General features: G+C 38.1%; 1 protein-coding gene across 1 annotated transcript; it reads right to left on the bottom strand.

Annotated features, from left to right (window-relative positions):
* Nucleotides 1-529: 529 nt before the first annotated feature.
* cratb (carnitine O-acetyltransferase b) lies at nt 530-15685 on the bottom strand. The gene is made up of 15 exons (XM_039819875.1): nt 15302-15685; nt 14698-14922; nt 13354-13472; nt 12874-12927; nt 9707-9872; nt 8584-8758; nt 7678-7768; nt 6063-6150; nt 5621-5721; nt 4518-4637; nt 3407-3529; nt 2803-2938; nt 2612-2674; nt 2392-2529; nt 530-1344 (listed from the first exon to the last, which is right to left on the bottom strand). The coding sequence occupies exons 1-15, from the start codon at nt 15350-15352 to the stop codon at nt 1141-1143; spliced, it is 1854 nt and encodes a 617-aa protein (XP_039675809.1). The 5' UTR covers nt 15353-15685; the 3' UTR covers nt 530-1140.
* Nucleotides 15686-15729: the final 44 nt, after the last annotated feature.

The following is a 15729-nucleotide window of genomic DNA, read 5'->3' as shown; positions in this document are numbered from 1 at the left end:
AGCAACGCCCCTTAGCTGTGATGTTTCATTTTATCAAGTCACTTCACTTATTATTAGTAATAGCTATTCATAATATATATTTTTAATTATCTTATTTAGTCAGGACAGTTAGTCCAGTGTTTAAAAAAAAAAATCAATAATGTACTCTCTTTAAAATATTTTTCAGCCAAGCCCCCACCCAGTGCAAAACATAATGGTGGGTACCATTAGTGTCTGAAAAAACCACTTACATGCAAATTAAAAATTCATCACTAAATAATAAAATTACTATTTGTTTTTAAATTAAGATTTAGAGAAATAAATAATAGCTTGTTGATGTCTGCAGGGATAACACACAAACAAAAAAAAACAAAACACACACACACACACACACACACACACACACACACACACACACACACACACACACACACACACACACACACACACACACACACACACACACACACACACACACACACACACACACACACACACACACACACACACACACACACACACACACACACACACACACACACACACAGAGTCATGCAATAGCAGGCTTTATTAAGCAATCCTGCAGGTTGAGAGCATAACAACAATAGCTTCTCAAATTTCATTTCAACATACAGTAAATACATCCTGAAGATCAGGTCACTCGCCTCGAGAGACAAAAGCTCCTGTAACTTCATTACACTGTCACCATTAATAACCAGCAACAGACATGTTAACCTACACAATTAATGGTTTCCATAAACATTTGTCGATTAACTCTGATGGCAGTGCAACATATCAATTATGGTCATGTCTTGACAGGAGTGAAGTTAGTTTAAACACAAATGTTTTGGCTTGTTCTGATTAATAATGGAGTGTCAAGTTGACTTTGTTTTGCTTCACTCAGACATTTTGTAGCATTAGATGCCCTTTAACTTTTTCCACTGTAGCAAATAGAATGCAGCTTGCTTGCTCAGCTCTTGCTAGAAAAGGAAAGTGTTTCTTTGCTTCATCAAAAGCTTTAAAAAAGCACCAGAAGCAACTCAGAGACACCGTGCTCACTCTTCAAAACTCTCAGATTTAACCGCTCTAGTGAAGCGTTACATACACAAGAGAACATCCAAAACAAGCCTCATCAAGACATTTACAAAATGTTGTGCAGCTCTACACAGTGGGCTGCAGTAGCTCCTGTAGCTGACACAAAGTGTCCTTCAGGGTGAGTGCTAATGTCTCCGCATGTGTCTCCTCGCAGCAGTTGAAGGCGGTGATGGAGAAGTGGACGTGGTCTGCCTGGGGGTTGTAGCAAATTGCGTAACCGTCAGGAACGAGGGGCCCGAAACACATCACGCTGTCTGTGTTCGCAGGCACCTGAAGGAGCAAGAGAGAGGATTAATACGAGATAATGTATCAAAAGAGAGAACGTTAGACAAATATAACAGAGATACTAAGACTGTGGCTTTAACAGTATCACAACAATGTTGTCCTGATATTGATACACATTATATCAGAATATGGTATATGTATTGCAAAATCACATATAATCATCAATTTTATGTTCAAAGCAATAACGTGTGTTTCATAGTTGAGCATTACATCAGACATAACATTTAAAATGTGTAAAACAAAACTTTAATAATAGTTTGTTTAACTTGGAATCGTTCATTTATTTTGGACACAAATATTTTGTAAAAGATAATAAAAAATAAAACAAATAGTCAATTACTTCATATCAAAGCAGACCTATTTGTGTGTCCTTGATATCAAAACATCTGAGAACTCTTGTCCTTCATAATCTTTTACTAAGTATTCTAATCTAGTGTTGACTTGGGGTGTCATTCATTAAACTGTATGTAAATTATACACCTAGACTGATTAAAGTGTGAAAAGGTGAAGTAAAGGAAAAGTGTTGACTTTAAACAAGCAGAATGAATCATGAGTGAATCACCACATGAGGAAAACACACTATACTGTATATAGTAGCTAGCTACATTGTAAAGGGGTAAGAACACAAAATGTGAATTGGGAAATAACAACAGGCCATAAAAAACATGTGGGCTTCTGCTGTCAAGAACATAATTAAAGTCAAATCAATAAAGGAGCCAATAACCTAACCACATCTAAATGTCAACATAAAAAAAATATTATAAAAGATAAGCAGCATGATTGCTAGAAACTCCCAAATTGCATTTTGCTGGCAGTAAATGTGCCAAATTAAGAAGATATCACCCGCTCCAGAGCAATAGGAAAACTGCTGATCACCTCCTGATAATTCCCTCCTATATATTCATAGTCATCATAAAAAAACAAGAACAAAATTCCCACTTCCTGCTGTGATACAGGAGTGTCAATACCTTCTGTAAAACAACAAAGACACACTTTAAAAGACAGAAACACACTTAACACACAGAAACACACCTGCCCCGTTCGGAGTTTCCAGTGTGTTGCAAGGCCGTAAGCTGTATCCATGAAGACTTTGGGGATGCTCAGGCCTTCCTCAATGGCCTGCAGCTTGAGTCCCAGCAGGTGGTGGTCAATGCCATGTCCTTTAAGTACCTAAACAGAGCAGATAACAAGAAGATTTTAGAGAAAAGTGTTTATCAGTTAATAAAAAAAATGACAAATGGAAGTTATTTACCTGAAGAGTCAGAGCTGTATAGGTATCAACAGCTTCTCTGAACAGTTGCAGCTTTGCTTCCCGCTGCAACACAAGAAATAAAACACACAATGATTACATTTCTCCTCGCTATTCAATCCCCTAAAACCAAACATATTTATAAGATGAATCCTGCGTTAGCCACAGCGGATCAATTCCCTGGCGTTCCTCACCGATACAGACGGATCATCGAAGGCAAGAATGAACTTCAGCGTCTGATTTGTGGGCGAGCGGATATATTCTGTCCTTCCTCCTCGAAACATCCTCTGAGAGGCGATATCACAGGCAGGACAGACCTCATTGTGGACTCTTAAAAAAGAAAGAACAAAATTGGTGTCATTAAAAGTATGATAAATTACTTATTAGCAGTTCCTGTTTGTAACTTACCTATGTCACTGAATTACTTTGATACAGAAGAAAACTTTATTATGATTCTCAGGCAAGTTGTGGACTTACAAAGAGCGTCTTCTTTCTATGATGTCTGAGCAGATTTATGGACGTTCATTTTTTATTTTTAAATGTTCTCTATAAATAACTTGACAGGTTTTTCTACATTATTTCTGTGTTTATTGTCTCACAAGTGAGACAAATGAACTGCTCTGGAGGGACAATAACATTTGTTATATTCTATTCTGATAAGTGATGTGAAACTGGGCAGACAGGCAGAGAAAAATAAAAAAAAGGAGGATTTTTCTTGTGATGCAAACATTAAAAATAAACTTTGTGTTTTAAAAGTTTTAAAGTTGTTTTAAAGTTAGTGATGTCACAGTGACTGACCTGTAGTAGGCAAGCTGCAGGGCGACCTGGATGAAGGAGTTTGGACTCAGGTTGTGCTGCTTAGGAAGGTCTTTGCCAAACCTCTTAAAGTTGAACACGTTGACGTCGAGGTCGTTGATCAGTCTGTTGTAAATTTAAAACTTGTATTAGTGACAAAAATATTCCAAACTCAAAGGTTAATTTACTAGCTTTTTCTAGAGCTTTTGCCCACATCTCATGGCTTCTTCCTCTTTTTCCCCTGAGCAAGTCCATTCACTGAAGAAGGTTGTGAGATCTGGCAAAAATCTCTGAAAAAAAGCTAATAATTGAGCCCTGATTTTAGAATAGTTTAGAAATAAGTTTATTAAGACATTTTTAAGAACTTTTCATATTTCATTATAATAGATTTTTAAATTGAATTTGGAAAATTTACAAGCATATATAATCTAAAAAGTAAAAGTCTTTATTTTGCATTTTTAAGCAGTATAAGAACATTTAATACATGGTTTAGAATACACTATAATGTAGTTGAAAGCAGCACACATTTTTTATGTTATGTAAAGTATGTGTCAACAATTATAACTTCTCATATTAAAATATAATTTATATAGGAGTTTTAGTTGTTGACAAATGCATCAACAAACCCTTAAATATGTGTTATAAACAATTTATTAAATCTTTATATACTGCTCATGAATGCTAAATTATCGGGGGTAAAGTGTGTAATTTGATCAACAGACCCTCATTCAAGGTGTTCTGAGCATCTGTCCAGCTCACATCCACAGTGCAGATAAGAAAAAGCTTTATTCCTCATTTAGATCTTGGCATCTGAGTGACTGGCAGTGTTTAAAGTCTTGTGGTAAAGGGCTGGATCACAATTAAGACTTTAAAAAAGCCAGTCAAACCAATGACAGCTTTCTGTTTTGTCAAGGTTACATTCACACAGACATGATAAACGTGTTTACCTTTCTGTGGCCAAGTTCATTTCAGCTTTGTTAGATTTTGAGACAAAAGCAAACATCTAGCTTACACTGTGCAGCGAGGCAATTCTTCTCTTATCATGACGAGTATATTGCAGAGACTCTAGATTTAAACTTAAACCCTGCTCACAAGAAGAAGTGGGAAAACTTACATATCGAGGTTCTGCTTGGCGTGCTCTATGTCCCTCTTAATCTCTCGGTCTATGTGAAAGTAAAGCTTCTTGGGCATTGGCAGAGGGACCAGCGGCGCTCTCTTTGGGTCTGGTTTCTCACTGCAGTCAAGCAAACACTAATTATTTTCCACCCTATTATAATAATCCATTTGGACTAAATCTGTGTATGTTTCTTCACTACAGAGGTTATCACATGCATTTTGGTTCCCTGTGTTTACAACTGTAATTGGACATTTAGCTGCAGATGTAGCACCTCCTTGGTAACTCTTTGCCAGCGCCCTGTGGCCTCTTGTTCCAAGTCACTTTGAACAAAAGCATTAAATGAGAGTGGCAATGTGTTAAGATGTGGACAAACTGAGAAGTAAAAATATTGATGTCTCATTGAACACAGAGTGTCAGAATAAATGACTTTTTCTGTGTGTGGATTGTGAGAGTAAAGATTAGTAACAAGAGTCTAATAACAATGAAAGTTTAGATTAAAAGTACACAGAGTTTGGCTTTAACAGGACACATTTACAGGCCCATAGACATGTGGACAATACTTTCATGTCAGCAGAGTCAAAATGTAAAAAAAAAAAAATAAAAAAAAAATCATATACTAAAAAAATAAACTATTTAACTGTACTTTCATTTATGAAATAAGTGTCCAGATCTGTCTGCACACTGATAACTCTGATGCAAAAAAAAAAAAAAAAGATTACCTGCCAGGAATAATTTGGATCCTTCAAAAATGATCATACAAATTTGTCCCTGCTCAATGTAAATGCTATGGGATGTATAGAACCGAACCAGTAACATGGTTTTCTTTTATATAGATGCTGTTGGGTGTTCTTTTTATCTCAAATAAACAACATTGCTAAAGTGGTGTGTTTTGATGTGTCTGAGGCCTTGTTGGATTGGCTCACAGTCAGACTGTACGACAGTCAGCAAGGACAAACCAAAAACTGTGTATTACAGAGGAACTCAAAATGATATGGCGGACTAATTCCCAGATTTGGTGCTTTCTGGGTTGTAAATTCAGACCCACTGTAGGAAATTATTTCAACAAAAAAATGGACCTCCTCCTTAACGTCTTATCTCACCAGTACTCAAGGATATGATCCAGCAGTGTTGCTATGGGTGGACCCTCCGCTGTGGCTGGTTCATACAGGAGACCCCATGAGCCGTCCTCGCCCACCACAAACTATTCAACACACACACACACACACACACACACACACACACACACACACACACACACACACAGTTATTAGCCTGCTGTAACTCCTGTATAAGTTAGTCTTATGTTCATAACCTTTGTGCAATATGTCCATATGCCATACTCGATCTTACACTGCTACTGATACTTGCATCTTGTGTTGCTGCTCACTGTTTATTTCAACACTGGATAGCACTTTGAGGACTGCTCTTATTTTGACTTTCTTTTATACCGTTTTTGAAGTCAGGGAATGCCATCATAATTGTGTTGTGTTGCAGTATGACAATAAAGTATATTATCTTGTCATGAATATTCTAGCTGCTCACCTGCAGTGTTTTATCAAACCAGCGATTGCCACTGTTGGAGAACGTCCCGCCTCCATGCAGAACCTGCGCTGCTTTGCGGCTGGCATACCTGTCAATCAATGTCGGAACAAACAAAGTCAAAACACACAGAAACTAAAACACTAAAAACTTAATTATATCCATTTTATCCTACTTTATACTTTTATTTGACTTTTATAGTTACTTCTTACATAAAATAACATATAATATGATGCAATACTATTCTACTAATCTACCCAGTATAAAGTATCTAAAATTGGCTCCACATGCACACACTACAACATTAAAAGGCTCCTACAAACAATAAAATATCCTATAATAATATAACACTTTGGAAGGAGCTGTTCTGCAAGATGAGTACTTTTACTTTTGACACTTTAAGTACATCTTGCTGATAATACTTCTGTACTTTATATACATTTTGAATTCAGGACTTGTAATGGATGTAATGGTTTTCTACTTTTACTTAAAGGAATACGCCACCGTTTGTTGAAATAGGGCTTATCACGGTCTACCCTGGCTGTAGATAGGTGGGCCAACGCATTTTTTGTCTCAGTGCAAGTAATTAGGTTGTTTTTTTTGTCTTTTGTTGGCACACTTTTACTCACAACATGCTAACCGGCAACATAGGATTCCATTCACTATGCTAAGCTAACTAGCGGCGGTGCTGCCGGTGTTGCACCGGACTAAAACAATGCATGCACAAAAAATGCGTTGGCCCACCTATCTACAGCTAGGGGAGACCGTGATAAGCCCTATTTCAACAAACGGTGGCGTATCCCTTTAAAGAAACATGCCGACTTATTGGGACTTTAGCTTATTCACCGTATCCCCCAGAGTTAGATAAGTCCATACATACCCTTCTCATCTCCGTGCGTGTCGTAACTCTGTTGGCGCACCCACCACTAGCCTAGCTTAGCACAGATCCTGGAGGTAACCGGCTCTATCTAGCCTACTGCTCCTAATAAGTGACAAAATAATGCCTTCTGAGAATATAGTTCCCAGTTTGTATACGGTTAGAAGATGGCTGTGTCCCATGTGACCTTGTTATTTGTACACCCTGTGACTATACAAATCACAACATGTAAATAGGAAAATGTTGGCATTATTCACTTATTATTATTAGTCACTTATTAGGAGCAGTAGGCTAGATGGAGCCGGTTACCTCCAGGATCCAGGAGTGGTGGGTGCGTCAGACAGAGTTACAACACGCATGGAGATGAGAAGGGTATGTATGGACTTATCTAACTCTGGGGGATACAGTGAATAAGCTAAAGTCCCAATAAGTCGGCATGTTCCTTTAAGTAAAGGATCTGAATACTTTTTTCATCACTGCAAGTGAGGAAGTGACAAATGCACTTTGTTGCTTAAGAACCAAATGTCAACAGACAGCACAATGATATCTGAACACACACATACACACAAGATTACAGAAGATATTCAGCAAACACAGAAAGAAATTCCTGAGTGTGGGTTATGAGACAAAGGGTGGAGAGAAAGAGTCAGAGAAGTAGGTAGTTTGTTTGCGTGTGTGTGTTTGCGCGTGTGTGTTTGCGTGTGTGTGTGTCTGTGTCTGTGTGTGTGTGTGTGAGAATACTTTTCATCTGATATCCTCATGACCGGAGAATCCAGACACAAGGAGAAAAGTCCTGTTTCTATCAGCCGCACTGATTCTTTGTTTAGTTTATCTGAGTCACAGAAAGAAGAAAAAAAGACACAAATAACATCACATTTAGTGCCATATCTCTTATATAAAATTATCATGTGCTGGCACACAATAAAGAAAGTTAGACAATTTGATCAAAAGATACAGGCTTAACTACATTCATCATATTTGAAAGTGTTTTGGTCCTATCTTGGTCTAAAACATGTCTTTACATCAAGTTTTGCTTATTTTAGCCAATTAACTACATATTTCAAACACTTTGCAACACTGGTCATCAAAGCACCCTACAGGTTTCAGATTGCTTTGCTAAGCAGGATTGATATCCAGGTTTCAGTTAATGCCAGTGTGGTGTTAAAACATTTTCAGATGCTTAAAACTTGCTTAGAGATAGGTAATTATCCATCACAGTGATCAGTAAGTCAGATTTCTTCATGCATTCTTTGCAGGGGATCTGGTAACGCAGAGAAGAGCAAAACGTGTTTTAAAAACTCTTCCCTGATGGTGCATTTAAGGAAGCTCTGACATCCAAGATCTACACTCACAAGCTGTGTTGTCGTGAATATCAAACTCTAAAGATATACAGTGAGCCCAACATGTACGTGATCAAAAGAATATGATGTGAAACTGATTTTTTGTTGTTGCATTAAACATGTTTCTGTTTAGCAAAAATAAAGCACCCGACTTTTTCATGACATCCTTTTTCAAGCACGTTTCTCCGCAATTTGATTATAGCAGTGCAATAAAATTAAATGGAACACTGAAAATGATGATATTTAGGTATACAGTAAATGCCTCATACACCCATTTGACGGGAGTGTGTGCAGTCCTGGGATGTACCTTTCAGCAGCCGGTTGTAGGCCTGTCCCCAGGTGTGACGGTGCTCGCTGGTCAGGATGCCCATCGGCTCTTTGTCCGTCTTCCAGGACTGAGACCTGATCCTCAGCAGCTGGCTGTGGATCTGACTCTCTGTCATCCGGGAGCCGTCGCTGTTATAAACCTCCAGCTGGAAGAACTAGTAGAAAACCAGGAAGCCATCTTTGTTACATCTGTCCTCACTAGATGATTTGATGAGAGATGTTAGACGGGTGAAGCTTTCTATGCTGGTTTGGTGTCTCTTGACCTAATCAGTCCTCTACACAATGTTGTTATTAGAGCTTATGTGCATTTCGAAGATACAGCCTGTCTCAGGGTGTATGGTGTTCACAGTTAATAATATTTGTAGCGATTCACTTAATCTCTGGGGCTTTTCACTTTCACAATCACCACCCACACCACTGCTTTATGCACTACTGCTGCTGCTAACTCAGACTGCAGTTAGAGCTCCAACAATTAGTCTATTAATCGATTTGTCAATCAAAAGAAAATTAATCGGCAACTATTTTGAGAGTCAATTTTTTAAGTCAGTTTTAAAGCAAAAGTGCCAAAAAAAACAGGTTCTGACTTCTCATATGTGAATATTTGCTGGTTTTCTTATTCCACTATAATAGCAAATTGAATATGTTTGGGTTTTGGACAAAACAAGCTATTTTTATTACATCAATTTGGGCTTTTGGGAATTGTGTTTGTGGCATTTTCTACTATATTCTGATACTTTATAGAACAAATTATTAATTGATTAATTGGGAAACAAACTTAAGATAAATCAATTAAAACAATTGTTAGTTGCAGCCCTACTTGGTTTATGGGTTATAAGCTGCAACGATTAGTCGATTCATTGGTTAATCATCAGAAAATCAATCTGCAACTATTTTGATAATCCGTTCATTTTTGACGGTATATCGACGAAACGATTGATAGAACAGACAGATTAATAATTTAAAAAAAGTAGGTGTGACTACACAAGACTCAACATGCCTGCATATTGATATGACTTGCCATCCCAAATGAGGGATAAATGAGTCAAGGATAGGAAAGAGAGGATATAAATCCGACAGTGTCACCTGTTGTCGGCACATCTCACCTGGTAGTTCCTGACGACCGTGATGTGTGTTGGAGAGTGCCGGGAGCGTCCGTGGTGAGCGATGTAGTCGTGTTTGGGACCGGGGATCCTGCAGGAGGAGAAGAGGAGCGGGTAGAGCTCCATACACAGAGGCATGCCTCGCATGTACTCGACCTGCAGCTGGCCGCTGAAAGAAGGAAGCAGACAAATGTGTCCAAATGTTAATATTTAATAATGTATTATTATATAGTTAGAACTATAGCTGTCAAATAAATGTAGTGAAAAGCGAATAGATTTCCTTCTGTACTGGAGTAAAATTATAAAGTAGCAGAGAATGGAAACACTCAAGTAAAATGTACTGAAAAGTTGTACTTAAGTGCAGTACTTGAGTAAAAGAACTTAGTATAGTTGGTGGAGGTGGAGCTGATGTTAACTTCTTTGTATACTGTTAACCAGTTTAATTTATAAACTTATGTTTTATTGTTTCTTGCCGTTTCGTATGTAAAATATCACCCGGCAAAGTCACCATTATAGCTTGAAATAAACATAGTGGAGTAAAAAGCAATACATTTCCCTTTTGAAATGTAATGGAGAAGAAGTATTTAAGAACTTGAGTAAATGTAATTAGTTAAATTCAGATTTGTTGTGTGTGTATGTGGAGAGAGAGAGTGAGAGAGAGACTGTTCAGAGGAGAACACACACAAAAAAGCTCAAGGAAAAAGTAGAAGTCAGAAAACCAACCTATCATAAATATCCTGATGTGGTAAACTAAACATACGGAGACAAATACTTTATAACTTAAATTGCAGCAGGAGCAGAGAGAAGACGTATACACAGCAGAGACCTTTCAGTAATGAGCTATTGCCTTCGAGTCTGCACAGATACTGCTACAGAAATATAGACCGATGCCAGCTGGGCTAAAGGACAGTAACTGACTGTAACACCACAGATTCAAAGGATCCTGTTTGAACAAAGTTGATAACAGTTTATAGTTAATACTGCCTTTAATTACAGTAGCAGATCATTATTAGCAGCTGGTTTAATTTGTTTGTAATGGAATTACTGCATATACACTGAATACTAATACTCTCTTTTTAGGTACTTTACTTACTTTTAATGGCACTTTATACTTCTACTTCTACTCCACTACATTTCAGAGCAAAATATTTTTACTCTATTATTTTTATCTGACGTGTAGTTTCTAGTTTTATTTCCTCCATATTGTGCAGATTATTATTTACATTTAAAACACATGGTGAGCTTCTAAAGCAGGATGCATTGTTCAGTTAACAAAATATCCCCCTTATCAAGTCATTTTATTTCGACATGGAGTCCTTAACAAGTTGTATAAAAAGAGTAGAGTGTATTATAAATATTTCCACCTCCGACAATGCTTTCCTAGCTTTCTGCTTCTTTTTTGCCAGCTCAGCCATGAGTCATATAACCATTCCAATGACTCCGAAGCTGTTCAGTTAAGGTAAATTAAGCTAAAAAAAACTGCATAGTTCCCCTTTAAATTAAAAACAAATTGAAATATTTTAACTGCACTGCAAAAAAAGGTTTTTAGAACTCAATTATAGACAGAAATGTCTTTAAAACGTAGCTCAACACTATAAATTAGTTAGAATCAGCTCAACCTCGATCGACTACAAAAACGCTGTTTACAATATTTATACATGTCATTATATATATATATATATATATATATATATATATATATATATATATATATATATATATATATATATATATATATATATATATATATATATATATATATATAGATAGATAGATAGATAGACAGACACACACACACACAGTACAGGCCAAAAGTTACGACACACCTTCTCATTCAATGTTTTTCCTTTATTTTCATGACTATTTACATTGTAGATTCTCACTGAAAGCATCAAAACTATGAAGGAACACATGTGGAATTATGTATGTACTGTAACAAAAAAGTGTGAAATAACTGAAAACATGTCTTATATTCTAGTTTCTTCAAAGTAGCCACCCTTTGCTCTGATTACTGCTTTGCACACTCTTGGCATTCTCTTGATGAGCTTCAAGAGGTAGTCACCTGAAATGGTTTTCCAATAGTCTTGAAGGAGTTCCCAGAGAAACAAATCACTTCTGCTTGTTGCCTCTCCTTAGCAGTGGTTTCCTAGCAGCTACTTGACCATGAAGGCCTGATTCGCGCAGTCTCCTCTTAACAGTTGTTCTAGAGATGTGTCTGCTGCTAGAACTCTGTGTGGCATTCATCTGGTCTCTAATCTGAGCTGCTGTTAACTTGCGATTTCTGAGGCTGGTGACTCGGATGAACTTCTCCTCAGCAGCAGAGGTGACTCTTGGTCTTCCTTTCCTGGAGTGGTCCTCATGTGAGCCAGTTTCGTTGTAGCGCTTGATGGTTTTTGGGACTGCACTTGGGGACACATTCAAAGTTTTCGCAATTTTCCGGACTGACTGACCTTCATTTGTTAAAGTAATGATGGCCACTCGTTTCTCTTTACTTAGCTGATTGGTTCTTGCCATAATAACAATTCTAAAAGTTGTCCAATAGGGCTGTCGGCTGTGTATCAACCTGACTTCTGCACAACACAACTGATGGTCCCAACCAAAAAAATTCCACTAATTAATCCTGACAAGGCACACCTGTGAAGTGAAAACCATTTCAGGTGACTACCTCATGAAGCTCATTGAGAGAACACCAAGGGTTTGCAGCGCTATCAAAAAAGCAAAGGGTGGCTACTTTGAAGAATCTAAAATATAAGACATGTTTTCAGTCATTTCACACTTTTATTAATTCCATAATTCCATATGTGTTCATTCATAGTTTTGATGCCTTCAGTGAGAATCTACAATGTAAATAGTCATGAAAATAAAGAAAACGCATTGAATGAGAAGGTGTGTCCAAACTTTTGGCCTGTACTGTATATATACAGACACATAACACTATGAAAGGGGCCACTTAGCATAACAACACTATCATTCTTCTGCACTTTCACTTGGGCGGAATTGCAGGACTTTTTACTTACTTTTTACTACTTTACTAACAATACTTTAACACTGTATTACTATTTTTATTGAAGTAAAGGATCTGAATACTTCTTCCACCTCTGTTCTAATAACATTTAACCTTTGTAAACATGAAAAGGACTAACTGCTTTGTTAATGTCCGTCAAACTTACGTGTTGATTTTGGCCTTGAAGTCCAGCACTGCTGCTATCAGTTTGGATGCAAACCTAAGTGGAGACAAACATGTCGTTTTATTATGTAACACAGTTGACTATGTGCTCTCTTTTTAAAATGCACAGGTGGAAATTCATCACTGTACATCACGAACCTAAATCATATTTAGTTAAATCTGCCAAAAGTGTCAGATTACACCTAAAACAATGTATCATAACAATGGAAACTTGCAAAAATCTCCACAAAACCGACCACTTGCTGAACGCTGAACAATTATGGAATTTTTGCTCAACAACGCCAAAAACAAATTGCCTTCTACAGCTTAAAGTGTGGGCTTGTTGCACTCTGAAAGTATCACTTCATCCTACGTGTATTTAAAAAGTTTATCCGAGGTGTAAGAGATGGCATTAAAGCAGCTACAAGTGTCCAATCCGCTGCATCAGTGTTGGTGTAGTGAGTATATGTTGTCGTTGACTCACACTAACTGGCTCCTCCAGCCGTTATAATCTCTCCTGGGCAGAGAGATGGCCGGGTTCGAGTGCACAGGCAGCGGCTGTCTGCTCTCCAAGTAAGCCCACTGCACCCACCAGGGTGAGATCTACACACACACACACACACACACACACACACACACACACACACACACACACACACACACACACACACACACACACACTATGTGATACATGGTCTCGGAAAGACTGATATTAAAAGATAGTTCAAATGTGTTGTATGAATGTATGTTGCCTTGTAGGTCCATGCAGGCTAGGCAGAATAATATGAATGACACAATAATAAAAATGTCATTCATTTATTCATTGTAAACATTTATTTTCTATATTAAAGAGGTTGTTTCCTGTCCCATGTGTTTGTTTAAAGCGTAACTAGAGTCTTTTTGTGAATGTACCCGAGTCAAACTTTCGGTCAAAAGCATAATTAGGACGTAAGCGGCATTTTTAAGATTTACCATATTCTCGTTTTCGGTCAAATGGCCTTTTGAATAGGAGAGCTAGGGGCACTACTAAGATAGCATCAAAATCGCTATTTTTAAAAGTAAGTTGTTAAAACCTTTCTTTTTAGTAAACTCTGTGTACACAAACAATGTTCTCAATGCTGGAGTTCATGTGTAGAGCCCCTGGTGATACTTCGAGCTAAGTTTTAATGTTGTGTCGAGCCTTCTTAGTGTTTGAAAAATAGTGATTTTGATGCGATCATAGTAGTGCCCCTAGCACTCCCATTCAAAGGCCATCTGACCGAAAACGAGAATACGGTAAATCTTAAAAGTGGCGTTTCTGTCCTAATTATGCTTTTAAACGAAGGTTTGACTCGGATACATTCACAAAAAGACCCTAGGTTGCATTTTGGCGAGAGTTGCGCTTTAATAGTTAGCCAAAAAGAATTTTCTTTTACACATTTGTCAAGACTCACTTCCTGTATATTCCCTTACTTTTCTCAACTGATGTTGAATTTTTTCTGTTGCTCTTGTATATACATTTTAGTGTTGAAATACTTTTATTTCACAGCTTTTCTGAAGCGTGCTGTTGTTTTTGTTGAAAGAATTAGATTTCCAAAAACTAAAAAGATACAATTATTGATCCTTTGCAGTCATTTGGAGACAGAGTTTACCTTTCTACAAGAGGTGAAGAGCAGGTGGTGTTTTGTTTTTTGACACCACTGCTTTGCCCTGATACAACAGTGCTGTTATACCCACCCATGAGTGCTTCAAACACACCACAGCTGCTCTATCTGTGCTTTAATAAAACACACCCATATCCATCTCTAACATCTGTCACATTTCCCACACTGATACAGCAGACACAGACCCAGTTCTTGGTGTGTCTGGCTCTCTTCTCCAGCGCCTCCTGCAGCCGTGCACCGAGGCCACCCGGTCTTCCGAACTCCTGCACCATCCTGCGGGTGTGGCTGAGCTCCTCAGGGGGCAGCAGGGGCTCCAGGCTCCTCAAGTAGGTCTGCAGGGTCTGGACAAGAGGAGGCACCGGCTGGGGAGGCACAGAGGAGGAGAAACACAGCTCCTGCCTCAACGAAACCTGGAATGAGAAAGACACGTTTAGGGATTTCTGCAGAACTGAGTGAAATATATTTATTTATTAATTTATTGCACTGCAAATCCCTAAATTAAACGTTGTAGTATAGTGCCACAGTGCTGGTACAGTAACTCTGCATGTCAGCACAGTGCAATGACTTCCATGAAAGTTTGACTAAATGCCAATAAAAGCAGGGCTCGACTAGGGCGTATCAAAATAGGAAGTGTGGAAGAAATGATTGGGTGGAAACATGATCAGCTGCCTTGTATTAACAGCCCCGTTTCTATAATAACTAAACTATATGAAAGATATAAATCTACGTTAACCTAACATGTCAACAGTATGACTCTTTAGCTAACTCCAAACAACCCCAACTACTCACCCGAGACAGCCATGCTTTGCAGGATCCTGGCTGAATTTTCCTCAAAATCATGTTTTCTTAAATCAGAAATCCACTCTGTGTCGCATCTGTGTTACAAATGGCAGCTTGGGCTATATATTCTGATAACTTTTTGCACAACTTTCTCCACAGAGTGAGCGCATCAAAATGAAAAGAAGAAGAAGAAGAGATCCCTCCTACTACTTTTTCTTTATGGTGGATGTAGATGAGAGTCGCTCGATGGATTCTAGTTGGACAACATCAGTGCATGTGGGTAAAGTCAAACCCCTCCGTGTATTGTTCCTTCAAACTGCGAGCATGCAAAGATTCACGTACCGAGTAAACTGAGCTACAAGCCTTCACACGTGCTGACGTAAAATTGTTTCTGTAAACAGCTACGTCAGAGCTGCGAGACTTTACGTGCACTGCAG

The sequence above is a fragment of the Perca fluviatilis genome, chromosome 13 (assembly GCF_010015445.1).
Source record: "Perca fluviatilis chromosome 13, GENO_Pfluv_1.0, whole genome shotgun sequence".
Taxonomy (NCBI): domain Eukaryota; kingdom Metazoa; phylum Chordata; class Actinopteri; order Perciformes; family Percidae; genus Perca; species Perca fluviatilis.
Note: the sequence above shows the minus strand (reverse complement) of the source record. Positions and strands in the feature narration are given on the sequence as shown.

What these genes read in the sequence shown, in the direction of transcription:
- cratb (XM_039819875.1), bottom strand. Translation starts at nt 15,352, where the DNA reads ATGATTTTGAGGAAAATTCAGCCAGGATCCTGCAAAGCATGGCTGTCT. An exon ending in TTCAAGGCCAAAATCAACAC is followed by an intron (nt 9,873 to 12,873) that starts GTAAGTTTGACG and finishes TCCTTCTTTCAG; the next exon opens with CGGCCAGCTGCAGGTCGAGT. An exon ending in GATCATATCCTTGAGTACTG is followed by an intron (nt 4,638 to 5,620) that starts GTGAGATAAGAC and finishes GCTTGACTGCAG; the next exon opens with TGAGAAACCAGACCCAAAGA.